The sequence below is a fragment of the Oryctolagus cuniculus genome, chromosome 7 (assembly GCF_964237555.1).
Source record: "Oryctolagus cuniculus chromosome 7, mOryCun1.1, whole genome shotgun sequence".
NCBI classification, from domain to species: Eukaryota; Metazoa; Chordata; class Mammalia; order Lagomorpha; family Leporidae; genus Oryctolagus; species Oryctolagus cuniculus.
The window spans coordinates 12,878,805-12,903,453 of NC_091438.1; the positions used below are offsets into that span (position 1 = coordinate 12,878,805).

The following is a 24,649-nucleotide window of genomic DNA, read 5'->3' on the forward strand; positions in this document are numbered from 1 at the left end:
TCATCTGCTGCTTCCTAGGATACGTTAGCAGGTTGCTGGATTGGAAGTGGAGCACCTGGAACCTCCATATGGGTTGTTCCAAATGACAGCTTAACCCGTGGCAGAAGTTTGCTATTTTTACATAGAAATTTTGTGGTCAGACAGTTTGCGAGTTCTCTAAGTGTTCTGATTAAGTGGATTTCCTTGCATTCTTCAGGCATCATCTGCGAATAACTGTCATTTTGCTTAGACAGCACCAAAAGCTTTCCCTCTCAGGTTGTTGTGCTTCCCCAGTCAGACCTTTGCCCGCTCTGGCTTGGGTCCCAGACGTTCACGCCCTCATCTGCCCATGTCTCTGGAACCCCCAGGTTTATAGACATCCACCCACACACACCACTCTCAGGCTCCATGTCCTCTGTGCGCCTGTCCAGTAATGTCCTGGACTGTCCTTGATTCTGCCCTAGGCGCTACCTTAGAGTGTGTGTATGTGTGTACATGTGCATTTGTGAGGGTTAGTGTGCATACCGTGCATGTGTGTATGTACACGCATGTAGGAATGTATGTAGGCTTTGAGCATGTTTGTGTAAGTGGTGCATGTGTGTTGTATGTGCAATATATGTTCGTGTTGTGTATGCACATGTGTGTGCATGTACACACATGCCCTTGTGTGTACATTATGGATACTTGTAGTTCAAATTCTCCTGGATACACTGGGGTACTGACTAACTTGTGTTTGTCCTCCTGGACCCCTTCCCCTTAGTTACAGATCCTCTTGAAAGCTGACGTGTGCGGCTCTGGGTGCAGTTTGTGCGTTCTCCAAACCCATGCTTCCGGGTGGATGTGCTCAGCTGTTGCCTGAGCGGGGCTCTGCTCTGGCACTGCAGAGTCCCACAGTCCCTTCCTGGCATCAGTGGTCATTCCCAGGATCACTTTGGGCTACTTTTATGGGCTTAGTTTCTTTTTAAAAAAATGTATTTATTTATTTGAGAGGCAGAGTTACAGACAGACAGAGGAAAGGGAAAGAATGGTGTTCGTGGTTTGGCTAAAGGATGGGCTCCGACTTTCATTGGCTACTCTATGCAGGGGCTCTGCAAGTTTGGCTTTTATGAAGTCTTCAAAGTCCTGTACAGCAACATGCTTGGAGAGGAGAATGCCTATCTGTGGCGCACATCACTATATTTGGCTGCCTCTGCTAGTGCTGAATTCTTTGCTGACATTGCCCTGGCTCCAATGGAAGCTACTAAGGTTCGAATTCAAACCCAGCCAGGTTATGCCAACACATTGAGGGATGCAGCTCCCAAAATGTATAAGGAAGAAGGTCTAAAAGCATTCTACAAGGGCGTTGCTCCTCTCTGGATGAGACAGATACCATACACCATGATGAAGTTTGCCTGCTTTGAACGTACTGTTGAAGCATTGTACAAGTTTGTGGTTCCTAAGCCCCGAAGTGAATGTTCAAAGCCAGAACAGCTGGTTGTAACGTTTGTGGCAGGTTACATAGCTGGAGTCTTCTGTGCAATTGTTTCTCACCCTGCTGATTCTGTGGTATCTGTGTTAAATAAAGAGAAAGGTAGTAGTGCGTCTCAGGTTCTCCAGAGACTTGGATTTAAAGGTGTATGGAAGGGACTCTTTGCCCGTATCATCATGATTGGTACTCTGACTGCACTACAGTGGTTCATCTATGACTCTGTGAAGGTCTACTTCAGACTCCCTCGCCCCCCTCCACCTGAGATGCCAGAGTCTCTGAAGAAGAAGCTTGGGTTGACTCAGTAGATAGATCGAAGCAAATGTGGACTGAATCTGCTTGTTGATCAGTGTTGAAAAAAGTGCAAAAGGAACTTTTATATATTTGACAGTGTAGGATATTGTCTATTCCTGATAAAATTACTGTAGTACCCTTGCTTAAAGGCAAGAGTTTCAAACTTACTGTTGAAATAAACCTATCTGTTCATGAAAAAAAAAAAAAAAAAAAAAAAAAAAAAAAAAAAAAAAATGAAAGAATGGGGGGGGTCTTTCATCTGCTGGTCCACTCCTCAAATGGCCCCAACAGCCAGAGATGGCCCAATCCAAAGCCAGAAGCCAGGAGCTTCTTTTGGGCCTCCCTAGGCCATCCTCTACTGCTTTCCCAGACCATTAGCAGGGAGCTGGATTGGAAGTGGAGCAACCGGGACTCAAACTGGCACCCATATGGGATGCCAGCGCTGCAGGCGGAGGCTTAACCTACTGTGCTGCAGCACCAACCCCTATGGGCTTCGTTTCTGCCATGCTATCACCACCCCTTTCTTTGGTCTGTGTGACCGTTTGGAGCAGACATGAAGATTGAGGATGAGATGAGACTCCTAGCAGCCTCAAACTCTGCACACTCAGTGGACACCTGCCCTGCCCCCCGAAACGGCTGTCTGTGCCTGTGTGGCACCTTGTGAGTCATCGCTGTTGGGCTCTGCTCCTCCTGAGGACGCCTGCCGCATGTAGCCCAGCCCACTCGGACCCCTCTGTACAGGTGCATCAGATGAGCAGACGGAGCAGATTTCTGTCTCCCTCCCCGACCTCCATCACTCCATAGAGGGCGCTTCTGCGAGTCTCATTGTTAGCAGACCTGGCTCGCGTGGCAGCCATCAGCGTGATGGACTAGAGGCTATTGATTTCATGACAACTACCCCTGCTAGGAATCGATCTAATGTTTTCATTACACTAAAAATGCTTTAACAAGTTCATTCGGAATTAGGCAACAGTAAAGATTTGCTCGATTCTGACTGGGTCCCCTAAAGGAGGGTGACTTTTTGGAGACCTTCAGGTATAAGAACCACCCCAGGACACTGCGATGGCCTTAAGCTGCAAGGCAGCCTTCCTGGAAGAGGCCAGAGGGTTTCGCTGCTTGGCACCTGGGCACTGCCCTTCCCCACCAGGGCTTTGATTTAGAGATGCCATGGTGAGAGAGGGAGGCGTCCCTGTTCTCTGGCGTCTTCCTCCCTGTGTGCTAGCAAAAGGCCCTTGCAGTCATCACCCTAGGGCAGCCTCCTCATCTGTCTTTCCGTTGGGTCTCTCTGTTGGGGAGTTTGGTCCTGATTTCTCTGCCTCTTGCTGCCCTGGGTTTTGCACTGTTGCCTTGACCCGTCTGAGCCCTGCCTGCTTCGTAGCTGTGGAATCCTGAGCACGTTGCCTGGCCTCTGTGTGCCTTAGGGCTGCCACGTGTCACGTGTGGCCACACTGCTTCCTCGTGGGGCTACGGTAAGTGGTCGGTGAGCTTGCACACAAGAAGCATTGCACCAACGCCCAGAGAGCACCTGGGAAATTCAACTCCGCTGCTTAGTGTGGGGCTCCCGGAGAGTGCTCTGACCAATCGGTGCTGCTCTGACTGCTGGGTGTCCAAGAGCTGTGGGGCACCCCCAGCCCCGGCCCCGGTGCCCTCTTCCCCAGGAGCCCAGCTGCCCCACGCCTGGCCCAGGGCAGAGGGCTCGATGCCATGATCTGAAGGCTTGTGTCCCTGCACCCCCTCATAGCCACCTGTTGAAACCCGAATCCCCAGGAGGATGGTGTTAGGAGGTAGGGCCTTTGTTGGTGATTAGGTCACGAGGGTGGCACCCTCATAAGTAGGACTGGTACCCATCTAGAGAAACCCCGGAGAGACCCCTTGCCCCTTCCACCACATATGGACGTGGACGGAAGGCTTTCTCTGGTTACCAGGAAACCTTTTCCTCACCGCTGGCTCTGCCGGCTCCTGGATTTTGGACTTGCAGCCTCCACAATTGTGAGAAATGTCTGCGGCTTATAAGCTACCTGGTGTAGGTTATTTTGTCAAGAATCGACTAACACTGAGCGGGAGCCAGCTGTCAACCTCTTAGGAGCCCCTCGACCATCCCGGCTCCACAGGGCCCAGGGCAAGAGGAAAAGGCAGGCCTCAGGGCAGACACCAGGAAGGATCCCAGGACAGCAACAGCAGAGTGTTGAGCACAGGAGCCTCCTATGAGTGGACTCTGGGCACGTCCTGCCCATCACGAAGTCAGCACCTCGTATACCTGTATTCTAGGACCCTGGCTGTGGGTGTAGGTGGTCTGGGAATCCAGACTTCTGTGTGTTTCCTGCCCAGGTGCCCTGATGCACTCCACTTCTCTAGACCCTGGCATGAACCATTTGCCTGGTGGAGCCCTGGGTTCCTGGTTTGCTGTGCCTGGTAGATGCCCCCTACCTACCTCCCCTTCTTTGGCTGGGCCAGAAATCAGACACCACAGGCCATCTGCTAGCTCCAGGTAGTCTGTTTGTCTCTCTCTCTCACAATGGTATCTCTCACGATTTTTTTCATTCAGCAGGAGAAGCTGGTGTGTGTGGCAGTTAGGATGGGCTGGGTGATGCTAACAGAGAGCCCCTGTATAGTAGTGGCCCACGGAAATCATTCCTTCCTTCTCCTGGTGCCATGTGCCCTCCATGGTGAGCTGGGCTCTGCTCCAGTCCTCCTGTGGCGGCACTGGGAGTGTTGCTGCCGCTCAGGGAAGAGGAGAGGAGAGTTCAGGAGGGCCCAGCCAGAACCCAAATGCTGCGATGCAGGAGTGAGACACAGCATGTCTGCTCACAGCGCACTGGGCAGGCTGGGTCATTGGCTCCTGCCGTGGGAATGCCACCCCCCGGCACAAGGAATGATGAGGTGGAGCTGTCTGTTGAGTGTCATTCGTGTTGGTCTACCTGCAGAGTTACACTTCTAAAGAGGTGCCCAGGTTTCACACCATTCCCTGACGTCCGGCAGGATTGGGTTGGGTGGCATTGTCGTGGACATCAATGAAGACCCACCGTGGTTTCTCTAAAGGCAATAAAGTCATTTGGGTCACTTTCTACACACACATGTTCCCTGTGTGGTCCTATAGATTTCTGGATCTAAAGAGCAAAAAAGAAAGAAAACAAAACCAGAGTCTGGCATTTACCCCCAGCCTCTAGAGTCTCAATTTGTTTTTTAAAGATTTATTTATTTGAAAGGCGAAGTTACAGAGAGGCAGAGAGAGAGAGAGAGAGAGAGAGAGGTCTTCCATCTGCTGGTTCTCTCCCCAGATGGCTGCAGTGTCTGGAGCTGTGCCAATCAGAAGCCAGGAGCCAGGAGCTTTTTCTGGGTCTCCCACGTGGATGCAGGGGCCTGAGGACTTGGGCCATCTTCTACTGTTTTCCCAGGCCATAGCTGAGAGCTGGATCGGAAGTGGAGCAGCTGGGACCCAAACCAGCGCCCGTATGGGATGCCGGAGCTGCAGGCTGGAGCTTTAACCCACTGCGCCACAGCACCGGCCCCATAAGCTGCTCCTTCCAAGAGGAGTTTATACCACTGCTCTCGCAACGCCAGCTTCCTAACGAGCTGACAGGAATGTGCCACCTCACCCCCAAGTGGGATTAGCCAACTAAACCTTGTCCCAGCCTCCTCAAACCCGGAGCCAGGGCCTTCCCCCAGGCAGGGGAGCCACGGACGACTTGGTGTCTTTTGATAGTTTGCAAGAAAGTCATTTTCTTCCCCGGGAGGAGCAGGCATCTGAGTGCCCTGGAGCAGGTACGATGCCTTTTGACGGGACTGCGGGGGCCCTGGTCCCGCGGAGAACATCGATTGAGGCAGCTGGGCTCACTACATAAAAGATGAAGCCAGCATGGGCTGTTGCTTAATTGGTTTATTAGGACTCGCACGAGTCGTGCATGGAAGATGCTTGCCAGCGCCAAACTTCATTCAGTGGGAACAGTGAGGTCTTGTGAGCCTCTGTGCAGAACACAGTGTAAGAGGATTTCGTTTGGCAAACGTGCTCTCGCCATTGCCCCTGGGAGCTGCTCCTTGCGCCAGCTCTGCCCTGCAGTGGCTTGCTCGCATGCCTCCAGCTGCACAAGGGTTAGGATGCCGCCGGAGCTGCAGAAACGGGACCTGCTTCCGAATCCTGGCTCTGCAGCGTGTGTGGCCCGACGCAAGGCGCTTGGCTATTTCTAAGCCTCAGTCTCCCCCATCCATAAAATGGGCATGATAGCAACAGTCTACCTTGGACACTGACTCGGTGCCCCCGGCAGCGTGCTCAGCAGTGTCTGGTGGGCAGTAAGCACCCCACAGACGGCTGTTGCCCGCGCTCCTCCAGCTCCCGCGGGGGCTGTTGCCAAGCTGTTACCTCCCTCATCATGTATCATCAATCACATAATGTGTGGTTTTCTCCAACAAGGGCTCGAGGGACAAGAGGCTGCACCAAAATAACTCTGCCCCGTGCCTTGTGACAGTCCTAAGTGATAAACAGCCTGTTTCGCGCTGTGAACAGATGTCATCAAATATTTGCGAGAAGAGAAATATAACTCAAGAAACTGGGAATAAAAACGTGTAAAAAAATAATCAAATGAGGGGGCTGGCACTGTGGCATAGCAGGTAAGGCAGCCGTCTGCAGTGCCAGCATCCCATATGGGCGCCGGTTCGAGTCCCAGCTGTTCAACTTCCAATCCTGCTCTCTGCTATGGCCTGGGAAAGCAGTAGAAGATGGCCCAAGTGCTTGGGTCCCTGCACCGGCGTGGGAGACCCAGAGGAGGCTCCTGGGTCCTGACTTTGGATCAGCCCAGCTCCGGCCATTGCGGCCATTTGGGGAGTGAACCAGTGGATGGAAGACCTCTCTCTTTGCCTCTGTCTCTCTGTAACTCTGACTTTCAAGTAAAATAAATATCTTTTTTTAAATAAATAATAATCAAATGAGAATATCTGAGTGAGAGAAATAGATGAAAAGTGAGATTCAGGTGGGTGGATTAGATTTCTGGTTGCCTGTCACTGACCAGGGCTCTGTTTGTGTTGGTACCAAAAATCTCTCAACTCTGCCAGGTGGGTGGCACCTGCTGATCACGGTTCTGTCTTCCCTTGATGGTCAAGGTCATTTTCCTGCACAGCAAGATGATGGAGTGAGACCGGGGGTTAGCAGAGTTAGACTGTTCATGGGCCAACAGGCACCCCCAGCACCGAACTTGCACAGTGCTTCTTTCGCCCGCAAGAATCTAGAAGCGACAGGCTTGTCTTTTGTGTTCCAAGGAAACACGGCTTGCTCGTGCAATTTGGAAACAGTAGGGATGAGCTTTTCCTCCCCTGCCACCTCTCCCGCGTCTCTGCCTCACAGCCGGAGCATCTTAGAGCTGTTCAGATGAGATCTTCTTTTTCACAGGGACTCTGGTTTTTAGACCTGGAAAACATAATTTAGGTTAAAGCTCAATGGGGAGTCCCTCCCTCGGATGGGTTGCCGTGGTGATGTGCTGGGGGGGTACCTAGCCTGACGCTATTTGCAAGGGCCTCCGGCTCTGGTTTTGTCGGCACCAGCTGGTGGAGCCTCCTCTTTGCAGCCTGCCCTCTCTCCCCCTCCACCTGCTGCCTCCCTGAATCACTGCCCAGTGCTCTGATTCGCAGAGTAAGGCACGTCCCAGGGTCCCTCGGCCAGGCTTCTCCTTGCTGACAGAGCCTGATTTTGTCCAGCTAAAGAGTGGCCAAGGGCTGCAGAGGACAGGCTGGGCCCTGCCTAGTCCCCTGGGGTGAATCTCTCTGCTTCAAACGTCGTGGTTGTATTTCCCCAGCAGTGACTGGGTGAGGCCAGGCCGTAGGACGTTCTGGCCGGGAGCAGCTGGGGCGTCTGTTTTCCTAGCAAACAGAGGTGGTTGACAGGTGAGGAAAGACTCATTCTTGCCTCTAGATGTCGGAGTCTGAGGATTGGAAGCTTAGAATCGCGGCCAACAGTTCCCAACCTGCGGGAAAGCCAAGAGCAATGCAAAGGAGCAGGATCAGCGTGGGCGGCTGTGGACGGGCCGAGGCCAGCCACGGGTGTCGCCAGCCTGTAGCCTTCCTGGCCTGCAGGAAGGAGCTTTCCTCCTTCCTGTTTGTGTGGCATGGGTCCCCCAGATCCACTTGCTGAAGCCCTAACCCACACTGTGACTGGAAATAGAGCCCTTAGCAAGATGGCGTGGAGCTAAAATGAGGCCTTCAGAGTGGGCCCTGATCCAGCGTACCTGGTGTTCTTGTAGAAGGAGGAGACCAGGACACAGACACTCAGGGAGAGGACACTGTCCGCCGGCCAGGGCGAGTGGCCTTGGGAGAAAGCAGCCCTGGCCTCCCTTGGTCGTGCACTCCACTCTCTAGAATGGTGGAGAGATGAATGTGTCTGTGGTATGTGTTAGGGCAACCCTAGCAAACTAATACATTGCTGAAGTCAGTACAGGCTTAGGAAGCAGATAATGCAATCCCTAATCAAAATGGCTTCAATGAGAAGGAGAAAGTAGATTTCTTCCCGAAGAGTTATTTTTATTTATTTGAAAGGCAGAGTTATGGAGACAGAGGGAGAGATGGAAAGATCTTCCAACTGCTGGTTCAATCCCAAATGGCTACAATGGCTAGGGCTGGGCCAGGTTGAAGCCAGGAGCTTGGAACTCCATCTGGGTGTCCCGCCTAGGTGGCAGGGACCCAAGCTATCTTGGACTACTTTCTGCTGTTGCCTAGGCACATTAGCAAGGAACTGGGTTGGAAGCAGTGCAGCCAGGACTTGAACCAGCGCCCATATGGGATTCCGGCATTGCAGGTGATGGCTTTATTCACTAGTCACAATGCCAGCCCTAGAAAATCGATTAAATGACATACGAGAGGACTTCAAAAAGTTCATGGGAAAATGAAATTAAAAGGTAAGTTGGTTTTGGTGCAAAAAGAAAATGCGAAATCCATGCATACTTATTTCATAGCACACATTTTCCGTGAACTTTGCGAAGGCTCCGCGAATGAGCAGTCAGGAAGCAAAGCAGCTGCGACATCATCAAAGCTCCGGCCTCCTCCACCTTCCCACTCTGCCCCGCGCAGCCCCTTGGTGTGACCCTCACACTGGCTCCTCCCTCTGGGCACCTGCAGCTGTCCCCTGCAGAGGACAATGTCCAGGTGCAGGAACGAGGTGGAGATGTTCCCACACGTCTCTGTTCTGTATGAGAGAGCAGAGCCCGTCTGGAAGCTGCCAGCTGCCTTCTCCTCACATCCTGTCACCATAACGGTGTTTGTGACACGTGCCCATCTGAAACCAGTAGTTGGCAAGATGTGTAGAATTACTGTGGTCAGGTTGAACTGGGGAGGAGCCAGTTTCTCCGACACATATGGATGCAAATAACTGGACACAAGTGGTGCTTTGTTAAAAGAACAGAGGGACAGGAATGGGGGGTTGGAAGGCAACCACAGTGTCTGCCCTGCTTTGTGCTTGTAATCCATCACCAATCCTATTGATTTGACCTCCAAAAGAGCTCTTAAATCCGTTAATCTCTCTGCATCTCCTCCCCCACTGTGGTAACGCAAGCCCCAGCATCCTCCTGCCTGGACTGGTGCAGTAGCCCCACAGCTGGCTTACTGACATACACCCTGGTTCTCTCTAGGCTGTTCTCTGAACAAATCTCTTCAAGTCTCACCTCACCCAAAACACTGCGATCATTCTACTGGGGTTGGAATAAAGACACGTGTCCTTGCCTCTGCCTGGTATGGCTGCCGCCTACCTCAGCACGGAACCTACACCTCCCTCTCTTCTCTTTTTTTAAAGATTTATTTATTTATTTGAAAGTCAGAGTTACACAGAGAGAGGAGAGGCTCAGAGAGGCAGAGAGAGAGAGGTCTTCCATCCGCTGGTTCACTCCCCAATTGGCTGCAACGGCCAGAGCTGCGCTGATCCGAAGCCAGGAGCCAGGAGCTTCTTCCGGGTCTCCCATGAGGGTGCAGAGCCCCAAAGACTTGGGCCATCTTCCACTGCGTTCCCAGGCCGCAGCAGAGAGCTGGATCAGAAGTGGAGCAGCTGGGTCTCGAACGGGTGCCCATATGGGATGCCGGCACTTCAAGCTATGGCTTTAACCTGCTGTGCCACAGTGCTGGCCCCCTCTCTCTTCTCTCCAGGGATCTTAGTGACTGTTTTTCCATGCCCCTCACTCTTGCCTTGCACTTTCCCACTGCGGTGTTTTGCAAATACAGTTCCTTCTGCTCCACTTGGTCAGTGGCAGAGCATCCTTCAGGTCTTACCTGTCACTGTCTTAGGGAGACTTCCCCTGTCCACCACCAGACTGCAGCCCACCTCTCTCTGCCCACTTGCCTGGTGTCACCTAGGCTGAACTCAGATGGGAGCCATCCGCTGCCTACTGCTTACAGTCTAGATCTGGCCCGCGGCTCTGAGACAGCCCCTCCTCTGCATGGCTGGCCTCCTTGTGCAGTGTCTGGGGTGTCCCGGGACGGCTGCAAGTCTACCGGGGCTCGGTCCCTGCCAGTTGCGCAACCATGTCTATCGTCACAGCAGGCCGCAGACCCGGCCTAGCCTAGCCGCAGGGCTGGGTGCAACTCCGACTGGTGATGGAAGAGCAGCCAAGTGCTGTGGGCGTGTTTCCTAACCTGCTGCGCCATGCAGGTCCTCAGAGAACAGGAGTTCCTCCTGTCCAGAAGCGCTCAGTCCCACTCTGCAAGCTGCAAACTCCATGAGCAACAGTAGCTTTTCTTACTAGCTGTTCTCCGTCTGGCACCTTCTGCAGTGCCCACAGGGGAGTAAGTGCTGAAATATGTGGTGGTGAATGACAAATGAAACACAGTTAGCTCCAGGTTAACTTGAAAAGGCAGCTGCAGGGGCCGGTATTACAGCAGTGTGTTAAGCTGCCACTTGCAAAGCCAGCACCCATTTTGGAGCAATGGTTTGAGCCCCAGCTGCTCCTCTTGAGATCCAGTTCCCTGCTAATGTGTCTGGGAAAGCAGCAGATGATGGCCCAAGTAGTTAAGTTCTCTGCAACCCGTGTAGGAGACCCAGATAGAGCTCCAGGCTCCTGGCTTCATCCTGGCCCAGTCCTGGCTATTACAGCCATTTGGAGAGTGAAGCAGCAGGTGGAAAATTCTCCTATTTTCTTTTTTTAATTATTTATTTGAAAGGCAGAGATACAGAGAAAGAAGGAGAGAGAGAGAGAGAGAGAGATCTTCCATACCTGGTTCACTCTCCAAATGGCCGCAATGGCAGGGACTGGGCCAAGGTGAAGCCAAGAGCTACTTCTGGGTCTCCCACATTGGGTGCAGGGGCCCAAGCACTTGAGCTTTCCTAGGTGCATTAGCAGGGAGCTGGATCGGAAGTGGAGCAGCAGGGGTTTGAACTGGCACCCATGTGGGATGCCGGCACTGCAAGTGGAGGTTTAACCTTCTATGCCACAGTGCAGGCCCCAAAATCTCTCTCTCTCTTTCTTCCTTTCCCTGTCTCTCTGTAACTCTGCCTCTCAAATAAATAAGCTTAAAAAAACTTAAAAAAAGATTTATTAAAAAAAGGCAGCTATGTGGCCGGCGCCGCGGCTCACTAGGCTAATCCTCCACCTAGCGGCGCCGGCACACCGGGTTCTAGTCCCGGTCGGGGCGCCGGATTCTGTCCCGGTTGCCCCTCTTCCAAGCCAGCCCTCTGCTGTGGCCAGGGAGTGCAGTGGAGGATGGCCCAGGTGCTTGGGCCCTGCACCCCATGGGAGACCAGGAAAAGCACCTGGCTCCTGGCTCCTGCCATCGGATCAGCGCGGTGCGCCGGCCGCAGCGCGCCAGCCACGGCGGCCATTGGAGGGTGAACCAACGGCAAAGGAAGACCTTTCTCTCTGTCTCTCTCTCTCACTGTCCACTCTGCCTGTCAAAAAAAAAAAAAAAAAAAAAAAAGGCAGCTATGTTAATGAAGACAATTTGTGAAGCGAAATTGTCCATGTTTAAAGCATCCGGAACAACCCAACAAGCACAGATATGAAGGTGGAGGAAATTACTGTCTGTCTGCCTGGTGGATGTAATGTAACAATTGGATTATACACAAATTTGGAAAATCTAATATAACGCTGAAGATGTCTCTATGTCTCTCTTTCTGTCTCTCCTGGTCTGCCTTTCAAATACATAAAAATAAATAATAAAATTTTAAAAAGAAATTTTGGAATGAATGCTAAGAATTAAAAAAAAACCAAGGAGGAAAAAATTCTAGTGCTTTCTGGCCCCTCCCCATCGCCCCCTGGCAGCACGCCCCGCCCCCAGCCTCCTGCTGGCAGACCCAGCCCGGTCCTGGCAGTAGCTGTCTCTCCTTCAGCTTCCACGCCCGCCCTCAGGGAGGCCTTCTCTGAGACCCGAGTTCCGGAGCAGCCGTGTGACTTTCTCTTCCCCTGTGTGGTTAACACTCAGCCCTTTGAGCTTGTGTTCATCATTCTCCCTGCTGGACCGTCAACCCGTGAGGGTGGAGCTGACACCCTGACCCGTTTCTCTGCCTCCCGCACCATGTTGGTAGAGAGGACCCAGGGCCCAGTGTTGGCACATGGTGAGGGGAGCATGCGAACGCCCTGTGGCTGTGTCGCTGGTCATCACAAACGGAGCGGCTTAAAGCCACTGCAGTCCTGGAGGCCAGCAGTCGTGATCGGGGGCCAGCAGGAGCCTGGAGGGTGGCCTTTTGCTCCAATGTTGCCAGCAGTCCCTGGTGCCTATAGATGACTACCATCTCCTCTGTCCCATGACTTATCCTCCATGTGTCTTCCTGTCTTCATCCCTCTGTGAGTCTGTCTCTGTCTCCTCTCTGCCTGTCAGGACACCTGTCATTGGGTATAGGGATACCCTAACAGGATGATCTCATCATCACCCTACTCAGTAACAAGACCAAGGTCACAAGTGCTGGGAGCTGGAATGTCAGTGTATTTGGTGGTGATGGGGGGGGGGGGCAGTGCAGAGAGAAAGGAAGGAAGGAATGGGACTGCTTCTTCTGCTGCTGGTGCAGCTGGGCTTAGGTTCACAGCCCAGCTCCTGCCCGTACCTGCCTGCCCTGCAGGCCCTGTGGCTCAGTCCTGCCTGGCTGGGCCCCCTGTGTCCATCACAGGCCCTGGTGTCCCCACTGGAGGCGTGAGATACTCCTGGAGGAACACCAGCCTCTCAGTCATTCAGATTTTAGAGCAGGTATGGCTTGCCTCTGGGTCTCTGGGCTTCATTCTCACCAGCCCCTGCCAGCTGGTGAGAATGTGCGGCCACACCTCTGGGTGTCTGGTGACCAGAACTTTGAAGGAGAACTCCAGCACCAGCCACTTCCACCTGTGAGACAATGAGGGCTTATAGCCGGGGTGGTATGTCTCCAGCACCTCTCTTTGCTGGCCTTTTCCCTTGCTGCGAGAGTCAAGGGAGCCTGGACATTAGGCAGGAGACACAGACTGGGGGCTGAAAATCACGTGGGCATTTTGAATTGTCATTGCTTTAATGGTGGGACTCGTGCCTCACACACAGAAAGTGCTAGACAATGTTTTATTCTAAAAATAAGCCATGGGCAAGCGTCTGGCCCAGTGGTTAAGATAACGGCTGAGAGGGGCCTGTGGCACCGGCATCTCAGATCGGCTCTGATTTGTATCCCAGCTGCTTCTCTTCTGATCCAGCTCTCTACTGTGGCCTGGGAAAGCAGTAGAGAATGGCCCAAGTCTTTGGGCCCCTGCACCCACATGGGAGACCCGGAAAGCTCCTGGCTCCTGGCTTCAGATTGGTTCAGTTACAGCCTTTGTGGCCATTTGGAGAGTGAGCCAGCAGATAGAAGACCCTTCTCTCTGTCTCCTTCTGTTAGGAACTCTACCTCTCAAGTAAATAAATAATTCATTTTTTAAATGCCAGCTGAGATGCCTCCATCCCACGTCAGAGTGCCTGGGTTCGAGTCACAGCTCTAGCTTCAGATTCCAATTCCAAGCTAATGCAAACACTGAGAGGCGGCCAGGATGGCTCAAGGAATTGGGTTCGTGGATCAAATTGCCAGCTCCTACCTCCAGCCCCGGTCCCTCTTCCAGTTGGTATGGGCATTTGGGTGAGTGAGCCGGAAGATAGGAGCCCTCTTGTCTATTTCTCTTCATCTGTCTCTCTGCCTCTTGCATTGGTTTTAAAAAATTAAATTAGAAAAATAAACCAGTAGGCTGTGTTCTCTGGTGCCTTGGAGACCGTGGCTCCTTCTCACCTCTTTGTCATCAGCTGCATCTTTTCCAGAGAGGTGCAGGGAAGAAGACAGCTCTGGGTGTTCCAAACAGGGCGTGCCTACCATTGCAGAGCGGAATGGCCCCACTGCAGTCAAAGATGTGTGCAGACCCTGAGCCCAAGCCACACCTCCTGACTCCGAATATTTATGGCTGCTGCAGCCCAGAGTCTATGTTTTGCAGCCCCCTAAGTTTGTGATCTGCAGGTTTGTGGAATAAATCAACAAATCCTGCAGTGCCCAGGACGAGGATGACCTGGGTTTTCTCGGTCACTGAGTTGGTCAGGTCTCTTTAGATGCCTCTTACTGTACCGGCTCCTTTCCACATGAGTGGTTCCCTGGTGTCCTCCAGTCAAATGCAAGCAAGGGCTGGGATTTGTACCTAGAGACTTCTTTGTACCTGGCTCAGAACCATGAAAACAGCAGGTGCTCATAGACGTGTTCATTTCTTAACCGCCAGAGAAACCAGCAGGTCGCAGGCAGGGCGGTAAGGAAAGCTTGGTAGTGTGTTTTTGCAAGCTTTGCCTATGCCTGTTGTGTAAATACGTCCACCGCGCCAGCTGCAGGCCGCCTGTGTGATGTCACCACGTACGGGGTTGGAAAGGGGCACTCACACAATCCGCTCCAGGAAGCCCGGAGCCACCCAGGGAATCATCGGCATCGGCCTTGACATTGGCCGTCAGCTCTTCCCCATTTCCACGTCTGCCTCCAAGAAAGACAGGGAGAGAGAAGGCAGCCGAGTCGGTGGGGCCCAGCTGGGATAGGGCCTGCCCTCTGGCAGGCAATGTGACCCACCAGTGCCCCCAGGAGGCCCCACTCCCACCGCCTGCTCTAATAAACTCTAAACTCCAGTGATTTAAGCGAAGATTTCAGATTAACATTTAAATTAATGCCGGACTGGAAATCTGGAGCCCAGGTCGCTGATGTGACTGTGTAGTTAGCTTGTTCTCTGACCTGGGGCAGAAATGTAAAACGATCTGTTCTGTTCGCACAGAGCCACCCTCCACGGGGAGGTCAAAGAGTACGCTCCCCCTTGCCCTGTCCAGGAGCCCGGAACCTTCCCGCACGGCTGGGGATCGCCATGGCCCTGACAAGCTCGGCTCAACCCCCTGAGGGCGGGATTCCAGGCAGCTGGTCCCTGAGGGAGGGAGGCAGGTGCTGCAGCTTTCAGTGGCAACCCCTCCGTGTGCTGGCTTAGCCTTTGCAAGGGGCTCGGCGGCCCCTGGGGCCTGCTGTAGGCCCTGCTGCAGGCCTTGTCCCTGGGTTGGGTGAGCAGAGCATCTATTAAGAGGAGCCCTCAGGGTTAATACCTGTGGAAGGGAGGGTGAGAGAGCTGGATGCTGCCAGGGGTGTAACGCAGGCCCAGGGACAGCCCCCCTGGACCTCACGCTGGCCCACCAGAGTGGCCCCTGCTGGCCCAAATGGCCGGGCCTCCTGTCCTGCCTTGCCTAGTCTCTGTGTGTGGCGACCATGGCCCCGAGGCCTGACAGCTGGAAGAACCTGCCAAGTCCTCTGGGCGCTGAGACAAAGCCTGCCCAGGAGGGGACATGGGCAGCACCTAAGTGTCCGTCACACGCCATTCTGCAGGTCTCTTTCTCCTGCTCCTTCCCTGACTCTGTGGGCACCATCTCCTCACCTCTAATGGAACCTGTGCTCGTATATTGTAACTGCCACCTTGACCCCCGGGGCACTGGGGGACACTCAGTGACACAGCTATCAGCCCTAAAGAGCCCTGCCTGTGCACTCCGTCTTGTTGCCCCGACTCCTGCTGACTTGGGCCAGCCAGCCTAGCCTTGTGGGCACCAGAGAGCCAGGTAGACCCAAGTCGGCCACCAGCAGGATGAGCTCGAGGCTTTAGCAGCAGGGGAGAAGCCAGGCCAGAGTCTGGGGCCGGGGTCTGCAGACGCAAGGGGCAGGAGGACACTGGGAGCACAGGGGGCCCACGCTTGCTGCCCCAGCTGGGAACTGCAGAGGGGGCAGGGACGGAAGCAGTTGTATGTGCCAGGCGCGTACAGGCTCAGACGTTCCTGAGAGAATGGAAGGACAGCGGGCTGCCGCCAGGCAGGTGTGGAGCCAGGGGCTGCCGCTGGCAAGGCCACACCCTTTCTGTTGTGCGACACTGCCCTCTGTGAGCCAGGGGGAGACGATGCAGCATCTCCAGCTCTCGGCTCCATCAGGAGGACTGGGCACCCGGAGGTGTCTGGGCCGGGACCCACCCTGGTGCTCCAGCACCCTGCACGGGGACCTGCTGCTCCTTCTGAGGACGACACACCGCCCTCTGAGTTGGCCCAGTGGCCAGAGTGGCCACGCCTCCTTCACTGATCATTTTTGTCTCTGCCTCCCACTGTCTTCCTTCTCACATGGCAAGGGGTCAGAGGTGTCCGAACATCCCAGCCCTCTCCCCCGTCTCTGTCTGGCCTGGCTCTGAGCTCTTTGCAGGCACGCTGTGTTCTTGGTGTGCTTCAGGCACCCCCAAGGGCTCCCCACTGCAGGCAGCTGACAGGGAGCATCCTGACCCTGGGGCAGAAGGTGCCATTCTGTCTGCCAGTGGGTGTAGGGAGCTCGGAGGAGCAGCGACCTGTGTCTCTGGTTCAGGTGGAGGAACGCCAGCCAGCGTGCCACAGAGGCCTGCCCCTGGCAGGACCCCAGGACCCCGGCCCTTCACAGGTCACTGGGCTATCTCTCGTGGTACCCTAGTCCTGAGCTTGGCCAATGGCCACACTCCAACAGTGGGATGGAGCGGCAGGGGCAAAGGGGGAGGGCTGGCTCTTTCGGAAGGCTCTAGAATGCATGATTTTGGAACCAAGGTGCGAGGTCTGGCCGGGCCGTAAGCTCTGTCCCTAGGGAAGAAGGGGGGGGGGGTGACTGTAGGGACAGCTTTGTGGCCTTTGTGTGCCACAGTCGGTACACATGGTGAGTGCTGATGGGGATGCAAAGACATAGTGTTGGATGCCTCTGGCCGTGGCCTGAGCAAGCCGTCTGTCTCTTCCTGGCTGTGGCCTTGGAGAACCAGGCTTCTGGGCTCTCAAGGACCGGGTGCCCCTGACTGGATGCACTGGCCAGTCACAGGTGATCACAGCTCTCACTGATTGAGGCCACCAGGCTGTAGGCAGCAGAGTCAGGACGGCAAAGCCTGAGCTCCGTCTGACCTGCGTGCGCAGATGGCGGCTCGAAGCCGCACTGGGTAACCAAGAAGCCCAGACGTAGCTGCTCCGTCTCCACGAGCTGTGTCTGCGAAACGGGACAGCACTAGGATCACCGTCGGGGAGCTGTGTGTTACAACTGTCGCATGACCTGCCGGCGTCACCTGGAAGGCAGCTGCACTATCTCTGGGGACCTTCATGCATCTCATCGTAGCCACTGCAGGCTGTGCCATCAGCCACCGCATTCTGATACACAATCGGAAGATAGTGCAAAAAAGTACAGGGCCCAGATCAAACTCTGGGCCTATGAAGGTTATGCTGTTGTAACCAAGAGACGCCCGCATATAGTGGCTTGAGTAAGACAGAAGCCCTGTGCCTCATTTAACAGCCAGGTGCGCGGTCAAGACCCGCGGGCAGCCTTTGCGTCACAGCCTTCTGTACGTGGGCTTCCTCCCACCTTATTTCTCAGCAGGTCAGGTGACCCTGTCCACAGGCCGGCCACACACAGGGCCTCCAAGGTCAGTTTCCAGTTCAGCCAGCGCACGTGGGGTCGGAGGCTGCCCTTTGTTCAGGTTTTATTTCTGAGAATTCAGCCTCAGGGCCAAACCTAAGTTGTTCCAAGCTGGGCAGCCTGGGAAGAGAAGAAGAGGAGAAGGGACCCCAGGAGCCAGCACTAGGTCCACAGCCCAGAGGAAGTCAGCTTCAGAGGGTCCCTGGGGATTTCAGCTCCAGCAAAAATAGATCTTTGGGGGTTTTGGACAAACGTTTTCCATAATGCAGGAGCTACTGGGGTGTCGTTAGTGCAACCAGAGGGCCTTTGAGATGTCTGACAGACGCAGAGTGTTGAATGTCTTCCTTTCTTTAAAAAAGGTGTATTTTATTTTTATAAAAAGCTTTATTTATTTGAAAGGCAGAGTGACAGAGAGAAGGAGAGAGGGAGAGAGAGAGAGAATCTTCCATCTGCTGGTTCACTCCCCAGATGGCCTCAACAGTCTGGACTGCACCAGACCGAGAAAGCGTATTTTCAATGCAAGGTAAGTTGTATGCAGTTTTGAAGCTGGCACTGTGGCCCAGGAGGCTAGGCCACTGCTTGCAACGCCAGCACCCCATAGCAGAGTGCCAGTTTGCATCTCAGCTGCTCCACTTCTGATCCAGGCCCCTGCTAATGCACCTAGACAAGCAGCAGAGATGGCTTGGGTACTTGGGCCCACACCACCCCCATGGGAAACCTGAATGTAGTTCCTGGCTCCTGGTTTCAGCCTGGCCAAGCCCTGGCCATTGCAGCTGTCTGGGGAGTGAGCAGTGGGTGGAAGATCTCTCTCTGGATCTCCCCTTCTCTTTGTCACTCTGCCTTTCAGATAAACAAACAAATAAATGTAAAAAAAAAAAAAAAGTGTGCGCAGTTTTCAAAGCCAAAGATTATAGAAGAGAACACAGAGAAGACTTCTCCCTGCAGCTGTCCTTGACAGGCTCAGAGGACAAGCCTCCTCCAGGTTGCTAGCTCCTGTCTCGAGCCATCGAGCTCTCGAGCTGGGTGTGGGGGCCGAGGGGCCTTCCTCTGAGCCCACCGAGAGACCTCGCTCGGGCTCTCCTCCCCCTGACCACGGTGGTCTCGTGTCTTGTTCAGCATGCAGGGCGCTGATGGACGAGGTGGAGTATGACGTCACCAAGGCTCGGCAGAAGAAGGCCAAGGTGGGCTCCTTCCGCATCAATCCTGACGGGACGCAGGAGAGGAGAAAGGTAGCGGAACAGGCATCGTGTGCAGTGTATAATTGCGGATATGGCAATTACGAACCATTTATCCAAACAGCAGTTGGTCTTAATCTTCTAACCTTTCTCTTGTTCAGGGTACCAGCTCTAAATTGCTTCCGAGTCCTGGGGGACCCAAAGTAATCTTTAAGCTTGAAATTGAAGTATCTCTCTCAGCACCTAAATTTGTGTCTTGTCAAGTCGGAACACATTTCGGCACTGTTGTTCATCGGAATAAAAATAGCGCTTCCGTGGTTCTTGGACGAGGCCAGCGGGGGGCCGGGGAGGCGGAGAGGGCAGCGTAGGGTCACCCCTGGGCACTCTGCCTCCCACCTCCCTCCCAGATCTGCAGATTTCTAGTGCACAGTGCCGAGACCCAGCTCGCAGGATGCACTTATTGACATACTTGCAAGAAGACCATTCCAGAGGGGCTCACCCAGAGGGTTTGATGTGGCCGGAGGGCCACTGTCAGGGAGGTCCCTGGGAAGCACATCGAGGGGACACCTCCCTCTCTGAGCACCCAGCTGACGAGCGCCCCAGTATATTAAACAATTCCAGTGTCATCCAATGCGATGCGGGATGAGAGAAGTTGTTCCCAACAGCATCCAACTCACTCGGAGCTGAACAGAACTTGGCTCTGGACTGCTCGCAATTTGCTTTTGGCTTCGTGCACTGCACCCAGCTTTCGAACAGCTTGTGCAAGCAGCTGTGCATGGTCCACCTGTGTGGAATTGGCTTCGCAGTGGAGGAGGGTGGGCAGGGGTGGAGAAGGAGTCACGGGAGGATGCCCGTGGCTGGGTTGAGCTGTGGAGCTGGGCGGGGCAGGAGTTTAATTCGCCTAAGTTATGGACAAGGGGGAATGTTCACTCGCTGGGAGCTCAGGGTCCAATGGAGACTCACGTCTTCTGGAGGCAGCTCTGGTAGTTTCCGCAGGGAGGACCTTGTGTCGATCCACCGGCAACTGTGCTGCAGGTCTGACACCTGCATGCTGGGATCCGGATTTCCTGTGTGGTCACCTGGACACCACCTCCACCTGATCCCCCCCACGCACCCTGACCTGGTCCCTGACCCTCAACTGGAAGTGGGATTCTACTGTCAAGCAGGGCTGGGAAGCACGTGTGAGTGTGTGTGTGTGTCTGTGTGTATGTCTGTCTCTGTGTGTCTGTGTGTGTGAGTGTGTGTGTCTGCGTCTGTGTGTATGTGTGTGTGTGAGTGTGTGTGTGTGTGTCTGTGTGTGTGCCTGTGTGTCTCTGTGTCTGTGTCTGTGTGTGTGAGTGTGTGTGTGTCTGTCTCTGTGTCTGTGTGTGTGCCTGTGTGTCTCTATGTGTGTCTGTGTGTGCGTCTGTGTGTATGTGTGTGTGTGAGTGTGTCTCTGTGTGTGTCTGTGTGTGTGCCTGTGTGTCTCTGTGTCTGTGTGTGTGTCTGTGTGTGTGTGTCTGTGTGAGTGTGTGTGTGTGTCTGTCTCTGTGTCTGTGTGCCTGTGTGTCTCTGTGTGTGTGTCTGTGTGTGTGAGTGTGTGTGTCTGTCTCTGTGTCTGTGTGTCTGTGTGTGTGCCTGTGTGTCTCTGTGTGTGTGTGTCTGTGTGTGCGTCTGTGTGTATGTGTCTGTGTGCTCTTATTTTGGTCACTTAAAATGTAGGTTGGCTGAGCCATTGTCGGTGTTCCTGGGCCAGGAGAAGGGAGGACATCTTTCTCTCCAGGGTCAAAGGGCACAGGAATGTGGAAGAGACTTGGCACCTTCGCTTGGAGGGCAGGGCAAGGGGCGGAGCCTGGGGAGCCGTGGCCAGGAAGAAGGTGACTGCTCTTTGTTGGCGTCTCCTGCAAGATGGCTTCCAAACAGCTTCTAATTCTGCTGGTGACCCTGCAAGGTAACTCTTATCCGTGTCCTGCTGATGAGAAATGAAGAGTCCAGTTCAGCGGTGCCTGCAGGGCCCATGGCAAATGGGGGCCCGCACCTCACTCTCGCACTGCCTCCATGGGGGATTGGGCCCAGGAGTCTGTGATCAGGAGGCCTGGGCCTCCCAGGGTGTTTAATTCCAAAATGAATTTAAATTTACCTGGAGAAAATAGGCCACTGTCCTCCCCTGCCTTCGACTGTCTGAGAAATTCTCACTTGGAGGCTGTCAGGTTGCAACAACTTTTCAGTAGCTCGAAAGGGATCACTTGGCTGCGATCTCACAGTCACAGCTAAGGAGGCTGCTGTCATCCCGGGTGAGCCTTTCGCTTGGAGCCGCTGCCTGCCTGGGCACAGCACAGGCCACCTGCACACAGGAGCCGCTCTGCCCAGCCCGAGTCACAGATGGGAGAACCCAGCTCCAAAGCCCCGCTGTCTGAGAATGGGGTGGCCTTGCGTAGGGGCCACCGGTCAGTGTTCACAGCGTGCTGTGCCTGCAGCTCCCCTGCGCCCAGGAACTCCACTGTCTTCCCCTGGGAGTTACTAGAAGGTCTCACGTCCTTCCCACTTAGAAAACGCCCCCGTGCAGTGATTCCGAGACCTGTGGCGTTCCTTCTCTGACCAGTAGGTCTCTTGGGCAAGGTTGAAATGCAGCGGCCCTGGCTGTGGGAGCCACAGCTGTGAGCTCAGCTCGCGGCCGGCCCACCCCATTGGCTGGGCTCCAGGCGGTGGTTACCGGCGGCGATGTAGCTGGTGCACTTGGTGTTCAGCAAAGAACAAAAGAAGGGGCATGGACTAGAAGGGAGGTGTAAGCCCACACACCCTGCCTGGGCAAGAGCGTGGCTGGCCCCGGGCGTGGCTGGCCCTGGGGGCCATGGACACATCTGCCTGCACTTTTTCCTTCCCTGCACCTCCCTGAGCGTGGAGCCACATGCTGAGTCCTCACAGCCCAGGAAGCACACATGCAGGGACCTTGGAGAACCTGCCCCTCTGGGAGGGGTGAGGAGAGTGCCCTGTGACTCGGATCCCGGGGGGGCCAGGGCAAGCAGTGCAGTGAGCCGGCCTCTCCAGTGCCCTTGTGGGGATTGGTTCTAGAATACTTTCCCAGGTCTCTCTTGGTCAAAAGGAGAATCAAAGGAAGCTGACGTCACCTGTCTTCTGGCCCCCGAGAAAGCTGCCCTGTGCCCACCAGGCTGCTGGGTCCCGGCAGATCCGGGTGAGGGGCGAGTGGGTGGGGGTCTCCCACACAGCAGGAGGGCCTCAGTGTCCTCCCAACAGCTGGCCAGTTCGGCGTCTTGCCTCTCAAGACACCCTGGAGCCTGTGGGAATCGGGAGCTGGCCGTCCTGCTTGCCCGGGAACACCGGGGAGCTTCCCTGCCCCGCTCCCCGCACCCCTCCCTGTCTCTGGCATTGTTCCCAGTCCGCATACTTTGCCATTAGCAGCATTTGTGACTTTTAGAGGAATCCACCAGCCTGCGGCTGCTCATGACTCCTCCCACTGAGTTCATCAAGGAGCCTGGCCGAGCCCCACAGGGCACACACGCAGGGAGCCCACGGTTGCGCCACGGCCTCGCCCACGCCTGGGGCTGCAGGGAGTAAGGCTTGTGTCCCTCTCATCCTCATCGGCCGACTGGCCTGGGCTCAGCCGCTCTGTCATCCTGTCTGGCTCGGGCTCTGAGCTGGCTGCTTGGAGCTCTTGTTCTGGTCTTGCCTCCTTCCACCCTCAAAAACACCCACGTGCAAGAGCTGCCCTGACCACAAGGGGTCACTCACTAGAGCTGTGGAGACTTCCAGAGCCCTGGATCTGGGGTCCAGAGCCTGGCCACCTGCAGGAGGGAGCGGGCCCTGGAGGACTGGGAGGGACGTGGGGGGACATGGTCAGAGTGGGGCAGTTCTGTTTCCTTCCAGTTCGAGCCAACTTCCTGCTGCCCAGGCCTGCCCCTGTCGGCCTGGCAGCCTTCTCCAGCTCAGCAGGAAGGGAAACCAAGTCCTCTGGTCGTTCTCAGCAAGGCTTTTGGGGTACTTCTCTGCGAGGGCACCCCTGAAGTGTGTCCTGTACAGCTGCTTCAGTGTCTGCAGGGGAATTGGGCCCGGGTCAAAATGCAGCTGGGACTGGCGATCCTATGGAGAACCTCCCAGTCTCCCATTTCTAGAACCTTCCACATACACGGCCCTGCGAGAGCCCCAACACAGGCAGTAGCTAAAAGGCCCCTTCGGGGCTGACTGTCTCCCCCATGAGCACCAGCGACCCTCACCCCTCTCGGGGGCGAGGGTGGCAGTTAACAGCTCCTGGGCGGGACGCAGGCCCTGCTCTCTCCACAGTACCGAGCAAGACCCAGGGGGCAGACCTCTCCCTGACCTGAAGCTGGCCCCTGGGCGGGCTAGAAGGGAGGAAGGGGAGTCGAGAGGTGCCAGGAATGATTGGGAAAGAAGCTTCGTTTATGTGAATCGACATCACCCCGTGGATGCTTACAAGTCCTCAGCGATACGGATTGTGTGGGGCAGCCATAGAAAGAGAGATGTTGGACGCCCCAGCTACCGGTCCAGCACAGACCTCCGTGTTTACTGGCTGGCTTCAATGGCAATGTGCTCCTTCTTGGAAAAGAGGAGGTCCCCTTCCCATGCATGGTGCTTCGTGATAAAGGCTTCTTTGCACAGCAAGCGCGAGGAGGGAGCGGGTGCAGGTGCACTCACTGAGGGCGGGGGTTCCGAGAGCTGCCTCCTGCTGGTGACAGGCGAGAGACCCCTCCTGCTGGCTGCTTTAGTGGGGAATGTTCTCACCTGACATTTCTCCTGCGTTATTATAAAGCTGTGTTTGTTCACCAAAATGCAACCAGCATTTCAGCATCAAAATACTGAATTCTTCTTTCCTTGTTTTTTTTTTTTTTTTTTTTAACAAATTGAATTAGTGGTAGTTTCTTTTTAAAGATTTACCTGTCTATTCGAGAGGAAGAGCCACAGACAGAAAGGAGACACAGAGAGAGAGAGAGAGATCTTCCATCCACTGGTTCACTCTCCAAATGACTGCTATGTCCAGAGCTGTGCTGATCTGAAGCCAGGAACCAGGAGCTTCTTCTGGGTCTCCCACATGGGTGCAGGGGCCCAAGCACTTGCGCCATCTTCCACTGCTTTCCCAGGCCATCGCGGAGAGCTGGATGGGAAGAGGAGCTGTTGGTACACAGACTGGCGCCCACGTGGGATACTGGCGCCACAGGCGGAGGCTTAACCTATGAAGCCGCAGCGCCAGCCCCAGTAGTAGTTTTAGTAAAATACACTGAGCAGCATGGCACAAGACGATTTGGAGGTAGCTGTTTCATGTTTGGTTTTTAAGCAAGTCTGATCTACCTCCCTTAACGATTATGAAAGTCAGACCTCACAGTGAGGGTGGAACAGTGTTCTTTTCTCAGACGGGCACTCAGGTCTGGGGCCCAGTCTGTGGCTCACGCTTGCTTTGTCTTGGCCACGAGGTACAGAATGACCAGTTCCTTGTGCTTGTTACTAAGTAGGGGCCAGGAGCCTGAGTGACCACACGGGGTACGAAGGCTTCTCTTGCTTTGGCTAACTGTGAGAATAAGGCCAAGTTCTCTATAAAACCTGGAAAGTTCAAATAGAGAAAATTGTACTAGTCAATGAGAACTGATGATGAGCCCAATATCCTGTCTTGACTAGTACTGGATGCCATTTTTATTCAATCTTTTTCTTTGTTAAAATTTATTTCTTTATTTGAAAGGCAGAGTTACAGGCAGAGAGAGGGAGAGACACAGAGAGAGGTCTTCCATCCACTGGTTCACTCCCCAAATGGCCACAATGGCCCGAAGTCAGAAGCCAGGTGCCTTTTCTGGGTCTCCCACATGGGTACATGGGCCAAAGCACTTGGGCCATCCTTTGCCACTTTCCCAGGCCATAGCAGAGAGCTGGATCAGAAGTGGAACAGCCGGG

The 24,649-nt window shown here is 54.5% G+C and overlaps 2 protein-coding genes across 3 annotated transcripts in view; both read left to right on the forward strand.

Annotated features, from left to right (window-relative positions):
• Positions 1–24,649, forward strand: part of CNPY1 (canopy FGF signaling regulator 1) — a 136,433-nt gene that overhangs the window by 71,996 nt on the left and 39,788 nt on the right. For both annotated transcript variants that reach the window (XM_070077231.1, XM_070077232.1), the window contains exon 6: positions 18,696–18,808. In XM_070077231.1, the coding sequence (XP_069933332.1) occupies positions 18,696–18,808 (113 nt within the window). The remainder of the gene's footprint in view (positions 1–18,695; positions 18,809–24,649) is intronic.
• LOC138850269 (solute carrier family 25 member 3) lies at positions 1,003–1,980 on the forward strand (the record flags this gene model as incomplete). The annotated part of the gene is made up of 1 exon (XM_070076729.1): positions 1,003–1,980. A coding segment is annotated over one exon (750 nt), but the record flags the coding sequence as incomplete, so codon positions are not given.